General features: G+C 43.9%; 1 protein-coding gene across 1 annotated transcript; it reads right to left on the bottom strand.

Annotated features, from left to right (window-relative positions):
* Window positions 1-23434: 23434 nt before the first annotated feature.
* Window positions 23435-26674, bottom strand: LOC125439002 (myosin regulatory light chain interacting protein). The gene is made up of 3 exons (XM_048507815.1): window positions 26067-26674; window positions 25319-25739; window positions 23435-24733 (listed from the first exon to the last, which is right to left on the bottom strand). Exons 1-3 carry the CDS (start codon window positions 26207-26209, stop codon window positions 24644-24646), a joined length of 654 nt encoding a protein of 217 aa, XP_048363772.1. The 5' UTR covers window positions 26210-26674; the 3' UTR covers window positions 23435-24643.
* Between the last annotated feature and the right edge of the window lie 80 nt (window positions 26675-26754).

Genomic DNA, 26754 nt, shown 5'->3' with positions numbered 1-26754 from the left:
TTACAGCAATATATCGCTTTTTCTATAGCAAGGTTAACCAATACACTCCTGCTGTCCTGTTTTTGAGGCTAGGATTGGTTCCCTGTTATTCTATGGCTCCCCCATTTGGATTTTGGCAATAAATAAATCACTTAATATATTACATTCCAAGTTTCTTTGAAAACTAATGGGGCTCCCTACATGTGTGCCTTACGCTGTGCTGTGCATAGAGATGGGCCAAACTACCCTTGAAACTTTGGCATGGATGAGGGCCGTAAAATTTTGGCTGCATATGCACTTTCAAGCAGGTTCTAATAGCTATATTTCCTCTCTGTTATCAGATCATTTTATTTCACAGCGGTATGCTCTGATTCTCATCAGGATTAAAGCAGTTGGCTTGCCTTTGGAATCACTTCTCATGCTTACGAATGTGAAAGCCTGCAGGTTAGTCAAGAACAGACTCTTGGATCTTGACTTTCATAACTTGATCCTTGCAACTAAGACAACTTGTTCCCTTACCACATTATTAATTCCATGTGAGCGTGGAGTTATGGAAGCACACCTTCACATCTTGATTAACCCCACCCAGAGGAGAGCGTTAGCTACCGCACAATGTAATGTGTTACCATCAGCCCTTTTGGATGGGAGATACAAAAATGTGGAACGTTCCAAAAGAGTTTGTCCTTGTGATTTGGTTACTGTCGAAACACTTGACCATTCTCCGTTTGTATGCCCCAAATATGATAAGATACAGATGAAATAGATGAACTCAATTTTTTTTGCAGTGTTCCCAATGGCAAGAATGCTATAAAGTTCCATATCTCCTGAATAGTTGTGATGCGCTTTTTTGTGAGAATGCTGCAAATTTCATTCTTGAGATCAGTAATTTCGAATCGTGTTTTGTCTCACTTGTAATTTTTCTTTATTACACACATCTGTTTTTGTAATGTTTTGCCTTTGTATGCCAATAAAGGCTGTTGTTGATGTTGACTCATATCTCATATCTACAAGTCAAATGATAGACAGACAGATGGCCCAAAGTTGTCAGAGTTCAAAGCTCAGTTAGAGAGTAAACTGATTTACAAGGTATATTATGCATGCAGTGTTTACCCACTCTTCTTCACAGTGGAATTTCCCTGTGGTTTTCTGTTTACCCTGCTACAAAGCGACCTGAGCTGAGCCAAACCCATCCGCCATTTTGCCCATTTGCCGTTTCCTCATTATTTTAATTCAACCTCCATCTGGGGAGGTTGCCTGCCACCATGTTTTTTTTTAAATAGTTCCATCTGTGGCCTAGCATTAATTTGCCAGCCTGTTCAAGTTTTGTCAGTTTTAGGGTCCGGCGTAACACCTTCCCTTCTCCCACGAGGAGCCAAAGTGGATGATGCCGTTCTTTTGCTCAGTCATATGAAACAAGTCACAATTTTTTCGTTTTCTTATGCCACACCGCTTTAAATATTTCATTTTATTGCAGACAAACCGTGATTACAAATCTTGCAGGGTCAGGTCAAGGTATTTTGGTACCCGAAGGAGAAAATACAGTGGCACTAGCGCCTTCATTAATAACTCTGATAATTGGGTAGCCTTGTTAGTCTGTATCCAGCATAATAAAAGAGGAGTCCAGGGGCACCTTAAAGCCCAACTAAATTTAGCACAAGCTTTCATGAGGCAGAGGTTACTCAATGAAATGTATGAAGCAGACTTCCATAGCAGGTACATGAGGTTATAACCTCCAGAAAAATGAGAATCAGGAGGTGTCACAAAGACAGGTCAGTTTATAAAAATAACCGAAGAGCAGTTGTGACTGGGGCCTTGATAGACAGCATTGTCATGCTTTTGGAACCCCTGGACCAGGGGTCTGCAACCTGTGGTTCTCCAGATGTTCATGGACTACAATGCTGGCAGGGGCTGATGGGATTTGTAGTCCATGAACCTCTGGAGAGCCACAGGTTGCAGACCCCTGCCCTGGATACACACAATCCACAGACCACACTGTTGGCCACCCTTGTCAGGCTCTGCAATAACCAGACTCTTGGGTGCAAAAATGGGTTTACTGAACGGGATCAAGAGAGTACAGCCACCAGCAACTCATTGCTGAAACTAAATTTCAAAACAGCAATTCTGGATTAACTCTTTTGCTCTAAGCCCCTCCCTTGGAATCCCCGAAGGGTGAAGCAACTAGCCACATTCTAAGAAAAGCGGGATTTTCAAGGCCGCACAGGTTTTGCCTTGGCTAGATGGGACAGTTTTTCCCCTTGCTCTTGCTATGGATATTTGGTTGAGGCCAACTCACTCTGGGGGGAATGGGAGGGAGTGAGAGAGAGCGGGGCATCAGGTGGTCGAGGCCCACACAGCCTGGGGGGAACGGGAGGGAGTCATCTGGTCGTGATCTACCCACCCTGACCTATCAACAGTTTTCACATGACCTTGACAGCCCTCTCTCTCATGATCTCACACACCCTGACCCTCTCAACTCCTGGTGTCCTTCTGGCGCCACAATTGACTTAGAGTAGGTGAAGACAACCCACCCACATAGTTGGCAGGTATACCAACCATATGGTTTAACCTTCTCTGCTTATTTATTTACAGCTGGAAGAGGGACTGATTTTTCTGTAGTCACTGTTACAAACTAGCCTGTTTTTGCAACCTCTCCCCCTCATGACATTCCACTGCTTGTCACCACAAGTGTAAATGTATCTGTTCTCAATGTACACTTCATGCATCTGAAGAAGTAAGCTCTGACTCATGGAAGAAGAAGAGTTTGGATTTATATCCCCCCTTTCTCTCCTGTGGGAGACTCAAAGGGGCTTACAATCTCCTTGCCCTTCTCCTCTCACAACACACACCCTGTGAGGTGGGTGGGGCTGAGAGAGCTCCGGAAAGCTGTGACTATCCCAAGGTCACCCATCTGTCATGTGTGGGAGTGCACAGGCTAATCTGAATTCCCCAGATAAGCCTCCACAGCTCAAGCAGCAGAGCAGGGAATCGAACCCGGTTCCTCCAGATTAGAGTACACCTGCTCTTAACCACTATGCCACAGCTGCTCCTTTAAGTTACCACTAGATTCCTGTTTTAATTACCATGAGGCATTGAGTAAGGTGGACTTCTCTTCTGCCAGTCTCACTGAAATAAATGGGAGCTACGCAAGATCCCCATCATCGTTTGCTTTAATGAAGCCCCAAACAGTCTGTTTGTGGCGGCCATCACATATGTCTCTTTATGCCTGTTTTGCTTACCTCTGAGGTAAATTAGTATGTTACTCTAAGTCTAGTTCTGTAGCAGACTACATTTCTCATCCTTCATAAACTCAGAAACAAGCTTTTACCGCTGTTGTAGCCTAACTAACGTCTGTGGAGGAATTACGCTTATTCATCATCTGTCCTAGCCTAAAGCAAGTTTAAAAAACAGCAAGCAGAAAGTCTCTGCCAGAATGCTTCACAGTTCTTTAAAGACTTTGGTCCCCTTGAGAGACCCGTAATTTTGGATGCAATGCACCGAGCAGTTCATGAATGAAGGAGGCGCTCCAGCCATCTTTTTTTTTTTTGTGAAGAAGGACAGCAAAGGGAATACAGTTCACAAAGAAGACATGATATGAAACCGCTGCCCCTTTCCAACACACAAAAACACATTAAAGACCAAAATAGGGATGGGTCCAAATGATGACGTGAGTGTCCCTCTTCGCCATGAATGTTGAGCATATCATATGACTCTGAACCTTTGCAAGATTCGTAATCACAGTCGTTAATCCAGGCTTTTGAATTAGCATCAAATAACCTACTTTGAAAAAAAATGAACCAATCCCCTTTTTGGATACTTTCTGACGCAGCAGCCCATAATTTAAAGTTGTCTCCAAGACTGCCAAGAGAAGATTTCTTCCAAAAAATGACAATTGTAGTTCCAGAGCTGTCTGACGCTCATTGTCTTCGAAACACAATATGCACTCTGCAACAGATAAAGTCACATGTGCCTAGTAAGAGTGTAATGTCAACACTGGCCTAAATACTAAGAAATACACACGTTGCACTCTGGCTGTATCCAATCTTATATATTGATCTTACATATAATTAATCAACTTAACACTTCTATTTGTATTTACATTTCCTCCATTTTTCTGACAGATGATGATGATGATGATGATGATGATGATGATGATGATGATGATTATTATTATTATTATTATTATTATTATTATTATAAAACAGTTATACACAGCAAACAAGATCAATATGCTGGATTTTGTATTACATCACACGTCGGACACTTCCCAAGCATCTAGGACTGTGTGATGTATCGACGAATAATGCGTGCAGAGCCGAGTAGGGTGGCCTTTTGCAGCTGACATATGGTGATTTTGTCAGCGCCAATTGTTTTTAAGTGTCAAGCTCAAGATCTTTTAGGGCACTGCACCCAGTGTGCCTATCACCACTGGGGACCACCTTTACTGGTTTGTGCCAGAGTCTTTGTAGTTCAACTTTTAAATCCTCAGATCGTGTAAGTTTTTCCAGTTGCTTCCTCATCAATCCTTCTGTCACCAGCAACTGCAACATCCACTACCCACACTTTCTTTTGTTCCACAATCGCGAGGTCAGGAGTATTAGGTTCCAAAACTTTGTCAGTCTGAATTCGGAAGTCCCAGAGTGGTTTTATCATCGTGTTCATTTTCAGTGACCTTTTCTTAGTTTCAGATTCCACCAGTTCTTTGTCACAGGCAGATGGTAGTTGTGGTACAAGTCTCCAGTGAATCATCTGAGCAACAGTATTATGTCTCTGCTTGTAGTCCCGCCTGCTGCGATCTTCTTGCAGCAGCTAAGTATGTGATTCATTGTTTCGCCTGCTTCCTTGCAGAGTCTGCACTTGGGATCTGTAGTTGACTTTTCAATTCTGCCTTTGATGGCGTTTGTTCGAATCTGTTTTGTTCTTGGGATGCAAGAATCAAGCTCTCAGTCTCCTTTTTCAAAGTTCCATTTGTGAGCCACAACCAGGTTTTTTCCTTGTCAATTTTGTCCTCAATTTTTCCTAGGAACTGTCCATGGAGAGCCTTCTTTTGCCAGTTTTCTCTTCTGCTTTGCAGTGTATTTTTACGGTATTCACTCTTTTGTCTTAATCTCTTTGAGCAGTTTTCTGCCGTTGACTTCCATCAATGTTGGTTCTTCACCGTTTTTTCACATAATCTGCCAGTGCATGTTTCTCTTCTTCCACCGCTTGTTTCACTTTTGCAGAAGCCCTCTACCTCCTTGATTTTCTGGGTAGGTAAAGTCTTTCGTCAACATCACCACGCCGGGTGTAATGAGTAGTGGATTGTCATCCGCTTTCGGTTTTTCTGTCCAGATTATCCAGCTCTGCTTGTGTCCAATCTAATTATTCCAGTAGTGTATCTGATGACGGGTATGTAGTTCAGGTGTTGATAGCCTTGATCAGATTCCCGGGCCATTTAATTTGTCCTTCAAAAATTTTTTCTGGACCTTTGGACATATTCTCTGCTGAATGCTACATTTTTCACATGTCCATGCTTGACGTTGTCCAGCTGTAAGTATGCCCAGGTATTTATAGGCTCTGTAAGGTTGATTTCGTGACTTTATGGTTTGTCCGTTAGGCATCTCTATGCCCTTACTGGGTTTGTACTCTTCCCCTTTCTTCAATGCTACTGTATGCGCATTTGTCCAAGCCGAACTCCATACTCAATGTCATTGCTGAAGATTCTGACTGTGTTGGTCAGTGACTGAATTTCAGGTTCTGGATTTTCCATAAAGCTTTAGATCATCCATGTACAGCAAGTGGGAAATTTTTGGTGAATTTCTTGCAGTTTGATAGCCCAGGTTTGTTTTTTGTAGAATTGTTGACAGTGGGATCATTGCAATGATGAACAACAATGGTGAGCAGCGAGTCACCCTGGTAAAATTCCTCTCTTGATGCTGACAGTTCCTTAGCTTTGGCTGCCCACTAACAACTCAGGTTTTCCAGCGTTTCATTGCATTTTTGAGTAAACTTATAATATTTTCACAAACCTCAATGACATCCAGACATTTGATGATCCACAACCGTGTGGCAGTGAGTCGAATGCTTTTTTGTAATCAATCCACGCTTGTATACAGGTTTGTTTCATGCGGCTTTTGCAGTTCTCCAGTATCATTTTATCAATCAGAAGCTGATCTTTGGTGCCCCTACTTCTTCTTTTATTACCTTTTTGTTCTACTGGCAAGATGTTATTTTGCCTCCAAGTAATCTTGGATTTGATCAGCAATTATGCCTGTCAGCAAAGCCTGAACATTGTAGGCAAACACGCCATATTGGCCAGAAGTTTCCTGGTATTGTCCCTTTTGCTGAATCTTTCTGTATCAAATATGTTTTCCCAGTTACTAACCATCCACCGATGTTTCCAGTTTGCAGCATTTCATTGAATTGTTTGGCCATTTTTGAATGCAGGCTCGGTCAGATATTTGAGCCAAAATCCATGCAACTGATCATTGCCAGGTGATGTCCAATTTTTGACTTTCTTCACTCTTTTACTGATCATTTCTGTTGTTATTTCCAAGTTTCTCATCTTGTTCTTTTGAAAATTTCTTTTCAAAGTCTCTTTTATCCAATCTCGCATTTTTGTTGTAGCGCCTTTTTCTGTTTCCTACAAATCTTTCCAGAATTTATTTGTAGCTGTTTTTTTTCTGGTTTTTCATTCTGCACAGCTGCCTGCTGATTCAGACTCTGGTAGAACCGCTTTTGATCAGATTTCGGAAAAGTTGATTTTAGTCGTACTGGATGACTCTTCTAGCTTCATATCGTTCAATTTTTCTGGCTGTTGCTGTGATTTGTTGTTTCACAATTCCCCAAGTATTTCTTCAATTTTTCTTGTGTTCAGCCAGTATTTTTTTAATCAGGCTTATTCTTCTTTTTATTTTGACATTTTTCAGTTTTTGTTCCTTCATGTTCTTCAGATTGCTTGCATCTGATCGAGGGCTCTTTGATTTTTAACCTTAACCCGATTTTCCATTTTGGTTTTCCAGTCATTTTTCTTTATGGCTTCAGTTTTTGTATCCCCAACTCTTGTGTTACAATCACTGCTGTACTGTATGCAAGCTGATTGATTTCTTCCATTGATGTTATCTGGATAGTTGCGAGTGCAGCATTCACATCTTCCATTAGGGGTGCCAGATGTTTTCTTGGTACTGTTTTCAATGTTGGCAGTCTTTGCCTTTCTTCCTTTGATGCAGCATAGGTCAAAATTTTCTCTTTAAGTTCTTTTGTTGCCTTGTGGTCAATGTGCCAGGTGTACTAAAAAATGGCCACAGGTTTTTCATGCAAAAATTTCTGCATTTTCTTCTGGCTCAAAATGTTCAGTGGACTCAGATATTGTTAGAACTCCTACAATTGTCTCCACAGTTGCCTGTTCTACTGTTTCATGATTTTTCCGTATTTCTTCAAGTTCGACTTTACTGAACACCTTGTTCCTGGTTATGAATCACCTCTGGTCAGCAAGTCTCAGTTCAGTTACAGCTGAATCTGGATATCTCGAAGTTTCCACAGCCGGCAAGTACATCCGCTTTTGGTAGCCACGCTTTTGGGGTTCCGACTATGGTAGCAGTTCATGACAGTTCGATTCTCTGACATTGAAAATTTCTGCCGCTTTTGTAGTTGTTTTGCTTCCAGTTGCCCTGCAGGCCCATGCCCTGGTTGCTCAGCAATGGGTCCTGGTTCCTGTAGCCCACTTGTCGACGGATGCCCAGGTTCACCAGCACCTGCTGCGGTCCTTATTATCCTGGGCGACGACCGAGCCAGTATAGACTTCTTTTGAGTTTGTTTCACCATATTTTAATGGGTTGGGTGCACTTAGTCCTTCTCCTCAATTGAGACCACTCTGGCATGGTTGAACCTGCTGGTAGTTTGCACTACCGCCAGCACAGATCTCAACATCACAGAAGCAGTTAAGCCCCCCGCCAACGACAAGGAGGCACCCGGTGGGGGGATTATTATTATTATTATTATTATTATTATTATTATTATTATTATTATTATTATTATTATTATTATTATTATTAAATTCCACTTTTATACCGCCCTCCCCCAAAGGGCTCAGGGCGGTTTAAAACATAGAATACATATAAGTGGCTAAACAGAATAAAATGCTAAAATTTATACCAGATTAAAATGCAGCGCTCCAGATTCATAAATATTTAAAACAGACGGCGTTCAACCTTTGACTCCTCTAACTCTGAGAGGGGAACAGCGGATCTCAGTTGTTAACGGGCACCTATCAGCAGCCGGCCTCCCCAAAAGCCCGGCGGAATAACTCAGTCTTACAGGCCCTGCGGAATTCGTTTAAGTCCCGCAGGGCCCGAACAGCTGACGGAAGAGCATTCCACCAGGCAGGGGCCAGGGCCGTAGAAGTCTTGGCTCCTAGTGGAGGCCAGCCGCATCATAGAGGGGGCGGGGACTCCTCTGAGCAAATTGGCCTCTGCCTAACTCAGAGACCAACGTGTGACATATAGGACCAAACGGTCCCTGAGGTAATGGCGGTCCCAGGATCACAGAAGGCCTTAAAGGTTAACACCAATACCTTGAAGATGAGTTCTTCAAGATACAGTAGTCTTCCAACATTTATAACTAAACATAAATAACCACTTAGTCCATTCAATTCCTGCCGATTCTTTTTTCAGAGACAAAGCTTCAGTTTCATATAATCCATATTCCAATTCTGTAGGTTCTACATAAAAACGTTTCGCGCGTAGAGAACGTTTTTCGTGCGTCTTCCTCAGTATGTTAGTATGTTCAATCACACTTCCAACAATTCTTGGAGGCTTCTAATGGGTATATTGGCTCTCTATTATGAGTTGCCCACTCCCATCTCTGCCTTCCATTTCGGGCAGAAAAATGGAGGAAATGTTAGTACAAATAGAAGTGTTAAGTTGATTAATTATATGTAAGATCAATATATAAGATTGGATACAGCCAGAGTGCAACGTGTGTATTTCGTAGTATTTAGCCTAGTAAGAGTGTGCCATAGATTCTCGGGATGCAAATTTTGGCATGAAAAACCAGGTCTTGGTGGGCTACATGTTTTACAGCACTGGATGGTGAGATTCATGTATTCAAAGAAAAAAAAAGTGAAGAATAACCATGGGAAGAATGTAAATCTTTGGTTGAACCTATAAATCCCAGCCAATGTTTGTTTCTCAGAGCGATAGGATTCTTTATTATTCCAGGAAACGAATACGGCTCTAAGAGGCTTTGAGAGTTCCTGGGAAATCATATGGCTGTGCTTTTTGTTCTTGGAGAAAATTGTGAACATGAAAGCATATAATTGTTTATCAGGGCAGAATTTCCTAAATGTTGAGTAAGGGTCTTGCAGGGATAAGGCAGTGTGGTCCTTCTGGGTCAAAGAGGAGCATGTTGCAGGAGGAAACCAATGCCACATCATTTCCAAGGAAGACAATCAGGGTTTAAAAACACGCAGCATTGTGAAAACTATGGAGTTTTCACTGAATCTAACACACATGGGGCAGTGTTTCCCCTTCCCATTTTCATAACCCCTTTTGGATCATCCATTTCTGTTACCAATCTAAACACAGAGAGAGAATTATAACATGAAAATGATTGAGTACAACAGCCTGCTGTCCAATTAGAACAGATGAGTCAGTAAGTGCAAAGCAACATGCACAGAGGTGGGATCCAGCAGGTTCTCACAGGTTCCCGAGAGTAAGTTACTAATTATTTGTGTGTGCCAAGAGGGGGGTTACTAATTGGTGATTTTGCCACGTGATTTTTGCCTTAGTTACAGACCTCCTCCGCTCCTCAGAAGTAGCGCGCAGAACTTGAAGCAGTCTAGCAGCAGGTGCACCGGTGTGCGTGGCAGCCTGCACCTGCGTGCATTTGTTTCCCGCCCAAGGACCGGCGCAGCGGCTGCGTCCTTGCCACAGCCCCGCCCAGGAATGCCCTGCCCCCGGGATGCCCGGCTACGCCCCCGTCATGCCCCGCCCAGCCCCATTGGCGTTACGCTAGAAGAAGCATCTACTCCAGCAAATGTGATGTTTTTAATTTGTCAATATTGATATTTTTAAAAGCTTCACTTCCAAATGTTCATATCAGCAGTCTTAATATACTAGAACTTAATATACTAGAACCCAAACTTGACCATCCCACAGTGAGAGGTGCGGCTCTTACTCAGTCCCAACCCCAACCCTAAACAAAATAGGAAACAATTATTTAGTGCAGTAGCTGACATCAGTAAAATTTCTCCAAATATTATGACCCATCAAAACGGACTGTGGCACTGACCCAAATATAGTGTCCTTGTTCAGCCTCCCAATATTTGAAATGCATACTTTTACAATAGCCACACCATGTCTGAGCCCACATTGTTAAAAACATTTATCTGCTGATTTCTCAGCTTGCCTTAAAAGCAGCTTACAACGGCGCAGCTGGTTTCTCACGTGAGTGGTCAGGTTGCTAACAGGATGGCGTTATGAAATCATACTTGGATCCCCCAGAGGCAGGATCCAACCAGTTCTCACCACTTCTCTAGAAGTGGTTACTAATTTTTTCCTGAGTGCCAAGAAGGGGTTACTAAAGCAACCTCCCTGCCCAATAGGGACTGGAGGTGCGTGTGTGCGGCAATGCCACTGTTTGAATCCCACCACCATCGGAACCTGTTATTAAAATTTTTGGATCCCACCACTGAATGGACCTTCTAGATGGCAGAGGACAATCTGTCTTCTCCATTCTCAGCTGTGGTTTCACTTACTCGCTCAGTATATAAGGAAGTCCCACTGCTGGGTTTTAACGTGAACATCAGAATTCTCAGCTAATGTTGCTTCATTTTTTGTTCAAGCACTATCCCCTACCTCCCCTCTCCCACTCCAAAAGTCAGGCTGACCTGTGGAGAATTCTCTTCTGTGTTTTTTTTTTTTAAAACCTCCATGAGTATGCTTAACTTTGCATAGAAATATGCTCTAATACTTAAAAAAAACCCCTCCATCCATTTACGGAGACACCTCTGGACAATCAGAAGTGAAATCATCATAATTTTAACCATAGAGTTTGAAGTGACTGCTAGAGCATCCAGAGAAATTGTGATGTCACTTCCAGTTATGTGATCAGAAAGGATGTCATGATATTGCAGGATCCCATTCTGGTGAATCTTCACCCCCACCCAATGGGGCTGCTGAAATAAGAGCAGTAGGCATTAGTGAGCACCAGGTAGAGTATTTCCCCCCCCCCACCTGACAACAGACACCTTGTGAGGTATGTGGGGCTGAGAGAGTGCTGAGAGAACTGGGACTAGTCCAAGGTCACTCATCAGGCTTCTTGTGGGGGAGTGGGGAATCAAATGTGTTTTCGAGATTAGAGTCCAACCCTCTTCACCTCTAAACCACACTGGCTCTCAACACTCCCCCCGCCCCCCGTTCCTCCTATTTCCAGAGTGAGTTATTTGAGGAAATAATACTGCTCATAATTCTGCCATTAATTACCTCAGCATATATATGCATAGGAAATGCATGGTGCCATATGATGCTTCAGATAAAACTAAAGCAGTGGTTCTCAACCTTCCTAATGCCACCACCCTTTAATGCAGTTCCTCATGTTGTGGTGACCCCCAACTCTAACATTTATCCATTTTACAGATGGAGGACACTGATGCAGAGAGTCTTAGGTGACCCCTGTGAAAGGGTCGTTCGACCCCCAAAGGGGTCATGACCATAGGTTGAGAACCGCTGAACTAAAGGATTTTGTTTTTTTGCTGAGACAAGTTGTCTAAGTCTCTGTGTTGCTTGCTTATGAATTGGAATGAATAAATGGCTGAAGTACAGGGGAGTCCCAACCTAAAATGATACCCAGGGCTCACCCTGGGTATTTTACACCCCCAACAGGTACGCTCACCCTGTCAGGACAGGGGATGCAGTTGAACATCGTTCACCCCACCCCAATCTCTACATGAAAGTCCTGATGGGGGCACAGTTGCGGGGGGAGGGAGGCCCAAAATGCACCCCAAGGAAGTGGTGCCTAGGGCCCCACTAGGTACAGCACTACTGGAGTACATAGAAAACATTACTTTTAGAATGCAGTGTGTTTGTGTGCCTGTGTATTTCACCTTGAACATTAGTTCACAAACCCCTGCACATAGAAAATTAGAGCCTGAGAAGACGCTAAACTAGACTGCTTCTTCCTGACATACTAGATTTCCGCAAAAAGGGTTGGTTTTTTTGTTATTGTTTTTAACGCAAGGGCATTTAATCGTGAAAATTCTACTGGAATTCTAAAGTGGTACCGTCCTATGAAGACAATCCTACATACCTTTTTTTTAAAAAAATGTGTACAGATCTTCGTCAGGAATTTCTGTCCAGATATTCAGAACAGAACAATAGTGTTTTTATCCCGAAAGATATGAACTTCAGTGCATGCAACTATAATATAATTTGCAAAGACAAGGGAATGTTTGTACCACTAGCTGGCTACACTTCAGTTTCATACTGGTGCCCAGCTACCCGAGTCATGCTGCATTGTTTTGGAGTCTTGAGCTGGAAGAATCAAAGCACTAGACTGCTGCATGTTCTGAAATGCCCTTGCTCCTAGCATTTTCACGGACTGGGAGTGATCTCAGCTCTAAAAGGCATCCCGCATTATACTTTGTAAAGCCTCTTCCTGTTTTTTGAGTAGCAGGCCAGGAAACAGCCCTTTTGCATATTCTCATCTCAGCTGTACTCAATTTCCTGGCCTTTTATTAATATTGTCGGTCTCTTGTGAAGTTGCCCTCAAGTGCACGGCGAGCTAGGAACTGGAATGCTTTTTATGCTTGACAACCCTCCAACCAACAGCAGGATTGCTCAGAAATATGCTTACTGAAAACAGATCTCTGTGAAAAATTTTTCCCCAAATCAAGCACTCAGGAGCAGCAGTGGCGTAGGAGGGTAAGAGCTCGTGTATCTAATCTGGAGGAACCGGGTTTGATTCCCAGCTCTGCCGCCTGAGCTGTGGAGGCTCATCTGGGGAATTGAGATTAGCCTGTACATTCCCACACATGCCAGCTGGGTGACCTTGGGCTAGTCACAGCTTCTTGGAGCTCTCTCAGCCCCACCTACCTCACAGGGTGTTTGTTGTGAGGGGGGAAGGGCAAGGAGATTGTAAGCTCCTTTGAGTCTCCTGCAGGAGAGAAAGGGGGGATATAAATCCAAACTCTTCTTCTTCTTCTTCAACTGACCTTCAAGCTCTTTCTGAGTAAATGCCTTGTGAAACATCGTATGTGCAAAGTGCCATCAAATTCTAGCCGACTTAGGGCAACCAAGTAGGCTTTTTCAAAGCAAGAGACCAACAGAAGTGGTTTGCTATTGCCTTCCTATTTTATTTTATTTGTATTTATTAGATTTAATAGGCCACCTCTCCCCTTCCTGGCTTGGGGCAGCTCACAGCCTGATCCAGTTATAATAAATAGCCATCTACATACATAAAACCAGCAATTAAAACCATCATTAACATTCCACTAATTCAGCACTTCTAAAGGATTCAAGCGATCTACAAGTGTAATACTTTGTCATCATAACTAATGGGGCAAACAACGGAAGGAAGGAAGGAAGGAAGGAAGGAAGGAAGGAAGGAAGGAAGGAAGGAAGGAAGGAAGGAAGGAAGGAAGGAAGGAAGGAAGGAAGGAAGGAAGGAAGGAAGGAAAAAGACAAAACAGGAAAAAGGGGAAGGGAGAATGGAAAGGTGGAGAGGGAAAGGAAAGAGGAAGGAGGGTTGTTGTTATCCTCTGTATAACAACCATGGAATTCCTTGGTGGTCTCCCACCCAAATACTAACCTGTGCAGACCCTGCTCAGATTCTGAGATCTCACAAGATCAGGCTAGCCTGGGCCACCCAGGTCAGAGACCTTATTATTATGGCAGCGATACACTCCTCCTCTTCTTAGAAACAAAGCTCTGAGAAAATGCACCACACACCCCCAGATGCTATCTGAATGCCGTGCAATCTACTTGTGCCCAGGGGTCATGTTAGGTTAATGAACTTTCAGCCGGAGGGTTGGCAATATGCCATGTTTTACCTGGCTCTTTTCCACAATATTCACAAGATGCCAAACTGATGTCTAGATGAAGAGTGTATTGAAAATAAACACACTGGGAACAATAGGTAACGATGTCTGCCGTGTTCGTACTTACGTATTTACGATTGCACTTAATGCTACAAGCCGCAAAAAGAGAACAGGCAATTAAGAAAAACTTTAAAATCTTGTCGTTTCTGCCATGCAGTCTTTTGCCTTCCATGGAGAATTAAATAGGATGGTTTCCATCTGGACGTCAGAGAATCAAAGTATTCATATCATTCTCAGAAATGCAGAGGCCAAAAGGGCAGGGAGAAGGCTGTGTGCATTTTTCTCATCCAGTGGTGGGATCCAAAAATTTTAGTAACAGGTTCCCATGGTGGTGGGATTCAAACTGTGGCGTAGCGCCAATGAGGTTGGGTGGGGCGCAACGGGGGCGTGGCCGGACATTCCGGGGGCAAGGCATTCCTGGGTGGGGCTGTGGCAAGGACGCAGCCGCTGGCATGGTCCTTAAGGGTCAAAGGAAAGCTAATGCACGCGAGAGCACAGGCTGCGCACGCGACTTACCACCCAGTGCACTTCCTGCTAGACTGCTTCAAGTTCTGCGCGCTACTGCTGAGAGGAGGGGGGTAACTAAGGCAAAAATCATGTGGCAAAATCACCAATTAGGAACCCCCTCTCGGCACACACAAATAATTAGTAACCTACTCTCGGGAACCTGTAAGAATCTGCTGGATCCCACCTTTGTTCTCATCATATGTTGGGGAAACTGCAAGAGCTTCAATCGGCCTCTCTTTTTTGGAAAGATGTGCCCAGTTCCTTCCTTACCCAAAATATTGGAAACACGTGGGTCGTTCCTGCATTTCCCCTTCCAGCTTCCTTGCCACATGCCTGCCGCCCAGGGACTTCCAACTTGCCCCCCAGATCGGCACAAACAAAGTCACACTATCAAATCACACAGAACTGTAAAAAAGAGGCACTGTTGGAAATGTGTTCAACTTGGAAACATCTAAATGGGTACAACAAAACAGCTAATCTTGGATCTTGGCAACCAAAGCCCACATATGGCTCCTAAGCCAATACAAATTTGTTAGCTATGCCATAGACTGGCACCGTTGCTGTTTACCTGTGCTCCCCTCTCACTGCTCTTTAAATCCCTTTCCCTCTTTTATTGGGATCTGTAGAGCTGTGATGTCAGTAGGACAGCTGGAAAGGGTACGTGGAGTATGCGTAGATCATGGAACGACAGCACTCACACCTGTTTGGCTTCTCTGCTACAACATTAATGTAGGTTTGTTGCCAACCTATCTTTTCCTATGAAGGTAGTGTGTAAGGTAATAGCTGCAGCACATTATAAAAACAGGCAAATATGAAGTATTATTATTTGGTGAAGAATGTTTTGCACTGAATTCCACTTGTAGGCTACATTCAGGCATCACAGCCTCCTTTGAGACTGGGTGCAGATATAGTTTGCCGATCTCCTTGTATGTAACCTGTGCTCTTCACCTTGCCAGAGTCAAAACTTCATGACAAAGGAGCTTCCTCTCTATCGCCACTCCCCCACCCCCAGCCCCACCCCACATGAGAAGAAGAAGAAGAAGAGTTTGGATTTATATCCCCCCTTTTTCTCCTGTAGCAGACTCAAAGGGGCTTACAATCTCCTTGCCCTTCCCCCCTCACAACAAACACCCTGTGAGGTAGGTGGGGCTGAGAGAGCTCCGAGAAGCTGTGACTAGCCCAAGGTCACCCAGCTGGCGTGTGTGGGAGTGTACAGGCTAATCTGAATTCCCCAGATGAGCCTCCACAGCTCAGGCGGCAGAGCTGGGAATCAAACCCGGTTCCTCCAGATTAGATACACAAGCTCTCTCTTAACCTCCTAACAGCCACTGCCCCTCAAGGGATACAATTCCCCAGGTTATACCCATAAGAACATAAAAGAACAAGCCGAAAAGCTGGATCAGACCAAGGAGTCCATCTGAGGTCCAGCTCTCTGCTACTCGCAGTGGGCCCACTCAGAGTGCCATTGGGAGACTCCACATGCACAGGATGTGAAAGCAATGGCCTTCTTCATGCGGCTGTTGCTCCTGATCACCCTGGACTGTTAAGGCATTTTACGCAATCTCAAGATCCAAAGAAGGGTGATCAAGATTGGTAGCCATAAATCGACTTCTCCCTCCATAAATCTGTCCAAGCCCCTTTTTAAAGAAGAAGCTATCCAGGTTAGTGGCCATCACCACCCTCCTGTGGCAGCATATTCCAAACACCAATCCACCCACGTTCGCGTGAAGAAGTGTTTCCTTTTAATTAGTCCTAATTCTTCCCCCAGCATTTTCAATGAGATGCCACAGTTCTAGTATTGTGGAGAAAAGAGAGAAAAAAATTTCTCTCTGTCAACATTTTCTACCCCATGCATAATTTTATAGACTTCCCAAATCATATCCCCCCTCAGACGTCTCCTCTCCAAACTAAAGAGTCCCAAACGCTGCAGCCTCTCCTCATAAGGAAGGTGCTCCAGTCCCTCAATCATCCTCGTTGCCCTTCTCTGCACTTTTTCTATCTCCTCAATATCCTTTTTGAGATGTGGCGACCAGAACTGAACACAGTACTCCAAGTGCGGTCGCACCACTGCTTTATATAAGGGCATGACAATCTTTGCAGTTTTATTATCAATTCCTTTCCTAATTATCCCCAGTGAATTATCCCCACTGTGCACAATCATAATTTTAAAGTTTCTAGCACGAAATGTCACTTAAATTACTAGGAAGACTATTTCCCTAATAATGAAATTGTCAGTATGTAACAGGGAACTATTGATGCCCCACCCCCCACCCCAAACTCTGTATTCAAGGGGGGAGGGCGGAACCAAGAGAGGGAGGATGTCAGAGGAAGAACCACCCGCATTCCTCCAACTGTAGCTGGCAGCATTGAAGTGGAGTGGGATATTGATCCCATGTAAGTGTTACCGTGCTGCCTGGTAACTTTTAGTAGCTCCAGACCAACCAGCTCTCGGCAGCGCAGGGGAACAGAAACGGGACCCAACACAGCGAGTATAGTGAAATAATAAAAGGTTTTATTGAGATGCTGACCTATGTGTCAGCACCTCCGCACCACGGCAACTCCAGCTGCCTAGCAGTTTTACAACAACTTAAATACACTTTCTCCCGCCCGGGAATCCGGGGGAATACAGGACAGCCTACAACCATTCATTTACACATAGCAACCAACTAGAGTCCGGAGGGCAGTCCCTTTTTGAATTTCCCAGCAGAAGCAGGGCGAGGCAATGACATAGGCACAGGCGGGAAAAACACAAAAGAGTCCTTTGGGGGCTTGAGGCCAGGAAACGAAACCTAATGACAATGGCACCCTTATCTGCCTGTCGATGGGATTAGGCTGATGGAGGCACTTCTTGGGGGGGGGGGGTTCCCCTTTGTCAACGTCCACTCAGGGTTTTTACAAATGAAAGGGACATGCCCAGGTGGAGCAGGGGTAGATTCCTGCCTTGAGCCAAGGAGGTTCCATGCAGACCCAAATACAAAAGATAGCTATAATTCCTACTTTCTACCTAATACAGTTTGTTCCTACCTAACTTACACAGAAATATAACATAGTTCCATCTTTATTTAAAAGCAAGATCAGAAATGGAATAAAATCACTTCTGACTCCGCTATTATAAGTGCCACCCACAAGTCAGATTCTCCTTATCAACCGTTTGTACACTTAAAACCCCTTCAGTCCTCCTGCATGCTCCCTGGGTAACCTGTATACACACTGTACTGAGTTCACTGTACTGAAAAGTTGAGTCCAGTGACATCTTAATGACTAACAAGATTTTCAGGGCAAAATCTTGTTGATCTTTTAAAAGGTTCCACTGGACTCTCGTTGCTCTTCCGTAGCAGAACAACACAGCTATCCATCTGAATCAGTTGTGTAATATTGTGGCTGATGCCAGGCAACACTGCATCTTTCTTTGTGACGGTGTCCACTAATCCTGCTGTTACCATCTGCAAAAAGCATCAGTAGTGGTCCCGACTTGTCTCTCCAGCCAAGTACCAAGAACAAACTCTCTACACCAGTCACAGGGCAGGATGGTTGTCTGTTGAGGGTGAGGGTATAACAGGGACACTTCAAATTCAAGGGTGAGGGAGAGATATTATGCCACCGCTTGCCACCGATATGCAACAGGGCTTTGAGCTCAGACTCCCTTTCTGGAGTCTGCCTCACTCCCACTTTCCCCAAAGGGGAAAAAAAAGAAAACCCTCTGACAAAAATGGAGGGGAAATTCTGTAAGAGAGCGTTTTGGCTTAAACACAGACAGACACCTGCCTTTCCAGACAAAATTAGACTGGAACGGATGGTAACGTGAAACAGAATTTGTAAAGTTTATTTGACTAGAACTGAAGGCTTCTCAGTTGACTTGAGAGGTTTTAAACGCTTGTTGGTTACAGAAAGTAAAGAGTTTCTACTTGTGAGGTTACTCAGTCAGTTACACTAAAGTTTTCCGTTTGGTCACATGCAGGTGGCCAGTATACTTCTTCTCTTAAAGAGGTTCTGGTTCTTAAGCTTTTTTATACACACAGGTTCTAATTTACTTCAGCTTTCAATCACAGAGGTTTCAGCTTTTAGTTGTTACACACACAGACACTAGATCAGTGATGGCGAACCTTTTTGAGACCGAGTGCCCAAATTGCAACCCAAACCCCACTTATTTATCACAAAGTGCCAACCCGGCAATTTAACCTGAATGCTGAAGTTTTCGTTTAGAAAAAACCCGGGTTGGCTCCCTCTTCCTTCCACTCCCCACCCGGGCTCGAAAGCGGTGGCCAGCCTGCTCTCAGCCTGCAGCAGAGTCCCGAGCACAAATCACTTCATGGCCAGCCGCTCTAGCATCTCTGCCTCCTCTGCACCCCCCCTGCCCCTCAGGCAACAGCCACCTAGAGCACAGGCACCAGGCCTGCCAGCCGAGTCCTCCCTGCTCACCACGGTGCGCGCACATCGTGCTCAATGGCCCAGGCCAGCCTACGTGTGTGTGTGTGGGTGGGTGATTTTCCGCCCCCACATGACAAACTCTGTGTGTGCGTGCCCACAGAGAGGGCTCTGAGTGCCACCTCTGGCACCCGTGCCATAGGTTCGCCATCACTGCACTAGATTCTCTCTGATCCACACCCTTTCTAGTTCACACAACCACCCAAGTCTTAAGACTGGAAGGACTCTGGCTCAACACTCGCCACCTTCCCTTGCAGTCCCCTGTTAAGGCCTAACTGCCCCCTTTCTGGACTGGTCTTCTCCTGACTGGGCTTTGAACTGGGGTTGGACAGACACTAGTCTGGACAGCCAAGCTGCCAAGCACCTGAGTGGCGGATTCACCTTCCACCAAGCCCAGGGCTTTCCCTCACACTCTATCAAGCCTCCTCAGCCTGACTAGAGCAATCTGACATCTTGTCAGAACACACAAGCAGTGACAGATCCCTCCTGATCTGCTCTCTCTGCTCTGGATCCTGGTCCCAGAACAAACCAAGGAAAAAAGATCCTCAGCACTCCAGCTGCCTCCTTTTCTTCTCCCTGGCAATTTCCTCCAGCCAATCAGGACTGGGCAGGAGTTAACTCTTTCAAGGCAGTCTCTCACTGGAAACCACTTCCCAAATATGGGCATTTGTCACAGAGGGCATCTCTATGGACCTCAGCCACTCCCCCACCAGCCTAGGCTGATGCTGTGCACAGTAGCCTGGAGGACAGGTCTCTGTGATGCACACCAAGTCAGCCCCCCTCATCCAAGATCAAGTCCTGGATGAGGACAGGTTTATTTTAGACCAGTGATGGCGAACCTTTTTGAGACCGAGTGCCCAAATTGCAACCCCAAACCCACTTATTTATCGCAAAGGGCCAACACGGCAATTGAACCTGAATACTGAAGTCTTAGTTTAGAAAAAACGGTTGGCTCCGAGGCGTGCGTTACCCAGGAGTAAGCTTGGTGGTAGTCGTTGGCTTTGCTTTGAAGCAACCATGCAACTCTTCGAATGGGTGAATCAGGACCCTAGGAGGGTTTACTTCAAGAAGCAAAGCCCTGTTGCCAGCAACCGAAGCTTACTCCCAGGTAAAGGGATCGTGCTTTTAGTTCTTCGTAGATATGTAGAAATCCAGCTGGAGGTTTAACAAGCTGTGCTTTAACAGGGTTACTCTAAGCACTGCTTCCCCAAAACTAAGTCTTTTGGTTTAATGCTTTAATAATCGAAAGCCCAGCGTGCCCAGAGCCAGCCTAGATGTGTGTGTGGGGAGGTGGGGAGGTGACTCGATTCTGCGCATTACTTACAGAGAGGCTCTGAAGTGCCACCTCTGGCACCCGATGCTTTCACAGAGTCTCCGCGCCACCACTGTTTTAGACCAACCTGGCATTCACAAGTAGCACCACCAGGCCAGTGGGATGGATGACATGCACCCCTGTTCTCCCAAGGCTGTGGGGTAAAGTAGAAGAAGTGATAGCATACAAATATCTGGAACACCTTCTCTGCAACCTATCTCTCTGCACCCCAACGCCATAGCGCTCCTCCCCATCAGCACTGGGATATGGTCCGCTGGCACTCTTCCTCCCCGCCCCAGCACATGCCCCCACAACAAGCCAACCTCCTGACCTCAGATACCAAGCCCCCGGATTAATCATAACGTGAAGCCATGCTAGCCGGCAGGTGGGCGGGCCATCTCCCACTTGAAAGGAGGATACTGGTGAACTGTTTTCCTGTCACCCATTCAAGATTACAGTGCGGCTCTCTCTGGGCTACCCTCTCACTCCTTCCACCATGTCCAGACACAGTGGCAAGAGGGGGGAGATCAGGGACAGATGCCCTGCAGACGTGTCCCATGTTTATTACCATTGACATTCCAGAAATAATTTCACAAATTCACAGAAATAATCTCACAAAATGTTATTACTGTATCTAGTCCACAAAAGTATATACCAGGGGTAGGGAACCTGCGGCTCTCCAGATGTTCAGGAACTACAATTCCCATCAGCCCCTACCAGCATGGCCAATTGGCCATGCTGACAGAGGCTGATGGGAATTGCAGTTCCTGAACATCTGGAGAGCCGCAGGTTCCCTACCCCTGGTATATACAATCTGGTTGGTATTCAAGATGTCACTAGTCTGTAAGAGCCAGCAAGGTACAGTGGTTAAGGCTGAAATTCACTTTCTGCAGTGGAAGCTTGTGGGATAGATTTGTTTTGAGGATTCAACAGAGAAAGAGAATGGTGTTCCCACTGGGGAGAAAAGAAGGGCATAAATAACTTGATGTATTCATTTTCTGGGGGGGGGGGGGAAGTTTGCACACCTGCAACTAAAATGTTTAAACCTGATGTACAGCCATATTTCATACCACTTCTCTGAAATGTAGGGCAGCTTGAAGAACGAAGATGATCCTCCATATTAAACTGGCACTAAACGTACCAGTTTTGTAAGAAGTGTCCATGCTTTATAGAGGGTAAAACATTAAAAATCAGTCACACAACATTTCAGCTCATATTATAGGTGTGAATACAGCGTGATGTTCGGTACTAGTCATTCTCTAAGGAATTGATAGAAATATAGCTATTCACCAGTAGCTTATTCGACATTTTTGGATTTAAGGCAGATGGCAGTCCTTATAGATCAAAGAGGGAACAATCACCATCAAGAGAAAGAGAGAGGGAGAGAGAGAGAGAGAGAGTTTGGATTTATATCCCCCCTTTCTCTCCTGTAGAAGACTCAAAGGGACTTACAATCTCCTCTCCCATCCCCCCTCACAACAAACACCCTGTGAGGTGGGTGGGGCTGAGAGAGCTCCGAGAAGCTGTGAGTAGACCAAGGTCACCCAGCTGGCGTGTGTGGGAGTGTACAGGCTAATCTGAATCCCCCAGATAAGCCTCCACAACTCAAGCGGCAGAGCTGGGAATCAAACCCGGTCCCTCCAGATCAGAGTGCACCTGCTCTTAGCCACTATGCCACTGCTGCTCAATAGATTTTGTTGTAATTTATGAGCTATAGAAAAGTCTTAGCCAGGGCACATAGGTTTACTTCACCTAAATGTTTAAATTCAGTCATTCATGGCATTTTTCCCATCAAGCACAGGAACCCAATTCCTTTCCAAGTTTTGGGAATCACTCATTAAGCAGCTGGGAGTAACAGCAGCATGATCTACAGCCCAGTCTCAAAAGCAAAACAAGATCTGTGTTATTTCCAAGGAAGGCTTTGTAAAGGACGTGAATAGCGAACTGCCTCTACTTCTCATTTGCCTTGAACACCTCTTGCTGGGGTGTTGCAACTTGACAGCACACACCCCAAGCAGCTCATTGGTCAAAGTAAATTAGCTGCTTTATTACAGAATCAGAACACACATCATTCAGAGACAACCGTTTGGATTCAAAAATCTTTCCCACTTTCCCCTTTTGGCTGCAGCTCACTACGCTTTCCAGAATGAAGTGTGGTATGGGAGTCTGTCACAGGAGGTAGACATGGACAAAACTTCTGTTGGCACATGATGACTTTATGATAGCACATATCTTTGTTAGCCCATGATGACTTTATGATCCAATCCAGGCTGTTAGGCAAGTGAATGGTAAACAGCGGAACAGCCTTAGGGCAGGAAAAACAGATGCTAATTTTTAAATCAAAACTCCAGGTGTGAGCAAGCATCTGACTTTATTTAGACAACTTAGTCCTGCAATTGTCAAAGCAGCAGTGGATTTCTCTATAGAAAGTGCAACTGCTTTAGAATTCTGATTTTCTACAAAATGTTCCTACCACTATATCCCCACCCCCTGCCACTACACATGCAAACCACACACCAGTGGCCCAATGAAGAAAGATGGCTTCGCCGCTGATACAGCAGTGTGGAGGGACAAGTGTGGAGCTATGTAGATGATCCTCCTCAACGAAGAAAAAAGTTATAAAAGCTTTCCCTCAGACACGGTTAAAATGGGATTAACGTGCTTCCTTCTGATTTCAGCTATCAAATAGGTTTCTGAGTGATATTTGGATCTAGCTGGAACTTCATTTTCTCAATTGATATGCACCTCAATTTCTTACTTCTTCTGGAACCCTGGAACCTGATACCCCCAGCCATTAAGCAGGTTACTGTGCCTATCAGGATGTAGGGCTGGTACTAGAGTTTCCCACCCCCCCCCCCACCATTTTATTTTTGTAACATTTGTTTGATGAAAGCTTGCACAATGCTTTCTATCATTTCAATTAGCCCCAGTAACAATGGTATGATATGGAAATGCCTGAAGAGTCCTGTGTGCCTAAACTACTCTGGACCTAGCTGTGAGGTTGCATTTCTGTCCCAGGGAATAAATAAAACCTGATTATCAGAGCTAGTGTTGCCTCAGTTTGTCCCTTCAACCCCAGGCCTGAAACTATGATTACATATTAACTTACGATTAATGTGTAAATAAAGACATGTTGCCAGTTTCTATTGAAAGTCCTTTATTAACCTGAATATAAAAAGACAAAGTCTACCATATAGGACAGATCTTGCTTCATGTGGAAACTTTTTTTTACAAAGTGAAAAAATAAATACCTCTTGAAGTAAGGTTTATACACTAATGTGCCATAAAAAAGTAGAGCTTTAACATTTCGACAAAATGTCTGTGCAAAGAAACAAATGCATACACACGTTACTGCTACATTAAGGCAATATGAAAAGTATATTTAGGAAGTCTCAGTAAAGTGTCTTGTCTAGCCTTTCGTTGCGCTAGTATTGCACCCAAATACAGTCAGCTAGTTTTCAATGTTCTGGAGTATTCACTAGTTGACCAAAGTCCAAAATGCCCAGGGAAAGGGTAAGTGGCAGAAGGTAAGACGGTTTTTAGAAAGAATAATTTAAACACAACTGCATTATAGAAAAACCTATTAAGATTATACTATTTTAGGATTAAACTTTCTCCCAAAACAAGGCAGACAAACAAAAAAAAGCACAAGTGGACTCTTGCAAGAAAAGATTGAAACAGACGTTAAATGCTCCATTTTTTCAAATGTACACACAGGCTGTCCTTCAACAATTTTTCAAAAGATGTCCACCAGACTTGTGAAAGCGGTAATTTTAAGAGTTATATGGATATTCGCTTTGGCTTAAACAGATGTGACGCTTTTAGCCCAGAAACTTTGGAATCTTAAGGTTCTTGAAATCTAGGGTTGAAGCAGGAAAATACTTTTTTATTTTGGTAACTCTAAAAAGCAGAACCTAAATTATATAAAGCAGATGTAGTTATTAAAACTACTTTCACTAAAAGATAAAGGGAGTGATCATGCAAACCGAAGTAACTTTAAAACAATCTTTATAAAATGCATAAAACAAGGTGAATGGCCCTTGTATACTACTGAATAACTTTCCAGCTCTCATTCTCCATTTTTTTAAATTGCCATTTTCTTAAAAAAACAACTGGGTGACAAGAGGTTGGCAACACGTCATTCACAGTATGTCCTAAAGATGTTCTCTAACAATCAGAACGTTGTCTTTCCCCACACCAATCAAAACCAATTTTGTGGAGGCCATTCTGGTTGCAATTGCTGGCAGATACTCTCTTTCACCATCAGTGGCTGGCGTCAACAGTATTTTGGAAGTACAAGATGATTTATAAGCTTATATGGTATCTATCTTCCAGTGATGACACAAATATCATATTACTGTCAGATTAAGCAGACTGGTATGTGTAGGCAGATAAACATGCTGGACATGCTCCACTCGAGATCTGCAAACCGGGCACGACTAGGAGAAAACAGAAATTGCAATGTTTATCTGTGTCTAATATAGAGTTAATAGTTCATGTACCTAAATATCTGACTAGTCAATTTATGTTATCAGAAATAAAATAATTGGTACTGAGCACAAGTACTCAGAGATAGGCTTCATTTCAAAACACTGCTTCCACAAATCAGCTCTACTAGCTTTATAAAATTATGCTTTCGTTTCTGAACAAATAAGCACTTCTACTGACATCTTTGAGAATTCGCGGTCGCTTGCTGTCTGCATAGGCAGAAATATACATCTGGGATTTTTAATCCAGGCATATCACAAAACCAAATCAGGTATTTTAGGGCAGTTAAAGTTCCAAAGAATGTCAAGACTGAGAAAGCATTTCAGCAATTTCACTTAAAACTTTCTATTACCAGGAGATAATGACTAAGTAAGATCCAGCTAGTGTTTCCAGATACAGTATGTTGGAACACAAAATTGGCTACAAACCTCTGGTGCTATTCCATTGTTCTGTCAGTGGTTTCTGGAAAATCTGAGTCTGAACTACTCTGAAAGGTAATAAAACAAGCTATGTTTTCGACATGGGTTTATAGTTACCTGTAACTGTGCTGCGCATGACTCACAGCATACGGTGTGGCCACATGGACAAAAAGTTGAATTTATTTCTTCTTCACAACACACCATACACAGCAGAGATTCTTTAAGCTTCCGTAACTTCTCTTGAAGAGCCTTTGTCTGCTGGCAGCTGAGACCTTCACAAGCATCACAGTTCATGCTGCTTTCTGAAGTCTTAAGGGGGGAACTGGGTGGACTCTGGTCACTTCTTGAAACAAGATCCACAATGCCAGCATTGTAAAGAGCTCGTCTTGCATGATCATAAGCCTCCTTTGATGTTCGCTTAATATCAAACACATATTTTTTGCCAAGATTAATGTTTTCGTTCAGGAACAAGGATGCCAAGTGGCCTTTTAAGTCTCGACTATACTGCATCATGACGGCACTAGTAACAGTGTCACACCTAAAGAGGGAAAGGTACAGGGTCAGTTAATCCGGAATAGTCAGAGAAATGGTTAGTTCTGTTTAGTCACAGGTTTCCGTATCATAATTGCAACTAAAACTGAATATCATTCTAGAAACATAAAACTTCTTCTCTGGGAATGAGTTGAAAATCTATTGGGAGAGCCTTGGAAGAAGAAAACTGACTTGTATGTCACAATACTTCATTTGTGCTTACACAGAGATGACACTGGATGAACCTCAGATTTCTAAATGTTATTTTTATGCATGCAAATAAGGGGTGAATATTTGATACTTAAAACATAAACTTAAGTTTAGCAAAACGTACCTGTAAAATGCATGTGTTTCCGTTATGGCTCTGTACAGTCCACTTGCGGCTCTGGTGCTAATCATCTTGAAAAGGTGAACTATACTATTGCCAGACTCCTTTGTGACAGTCAAGTACACATTCTTTCCAGACTGTGTTGCCATCTGAACAACTGGATATGCAATCCTAGAAAGACAGCAAGATGTTAAGGGGATAGGATCTGCACAGATACTGGAAAATGCTTTACTAGCATTTACCACACACTAGTGATTTAAAGAATTCATTGCAAATAGAAGATAATATGAAAATTGTTGAGCGCCAGAAAAACGGATATCATTATTTCTTACATGATGCAACTCAAAGAGGCCAACCAGCCAATCTCCCACACAAGCACTGACTCAGACTTGTTTGGTTTCAGCAAGGCTGGTGTGTATTGCAGGGATTCCCAACATGACATTCACGAGAACCATGAAGTCTACTGATGTGATGCTTGGCCCATTTGCTTCTTTCCAAGAGCACTGCTTTCCCCAACTAAAATACCTATTTCTGTCATTCCTAATGGAGCAAGAGATGCTTAAGAACCCAGGAGGGACCTCTTTGATCTCTGAAGGAAACATGACAGACGTGAAACCCCAGGGGGAAAAGGGGGGGAGGGGAATCAGGAAAAAATATTTCCAATGAAAAAATTGGAAAGCAGTGAAAGGACCAA

The sequence above is a fragment of the Sphaerodactylus townsendi genome, linkage group LG09, assembly GCF_021028975.2.
Source record: "Sphaerodactylus townsendi isolate TG3544 linkage group LG09, MPM_Stown_v2.3, whole genome shotgun sequence".
NCBI classification, from domain to species: domain Eukaryota; kingdom Metazoa; phylum Chordata; class Lepidosauria; order Squamata; family Sphaerodactylidae; genus Sphaerodactylus; species Sphaerodactylus townsendi.
Note: the sequence above shows the minus strand (reverse complement) of the source record. Positions and strands in the feature narration are given on the sequence as shown.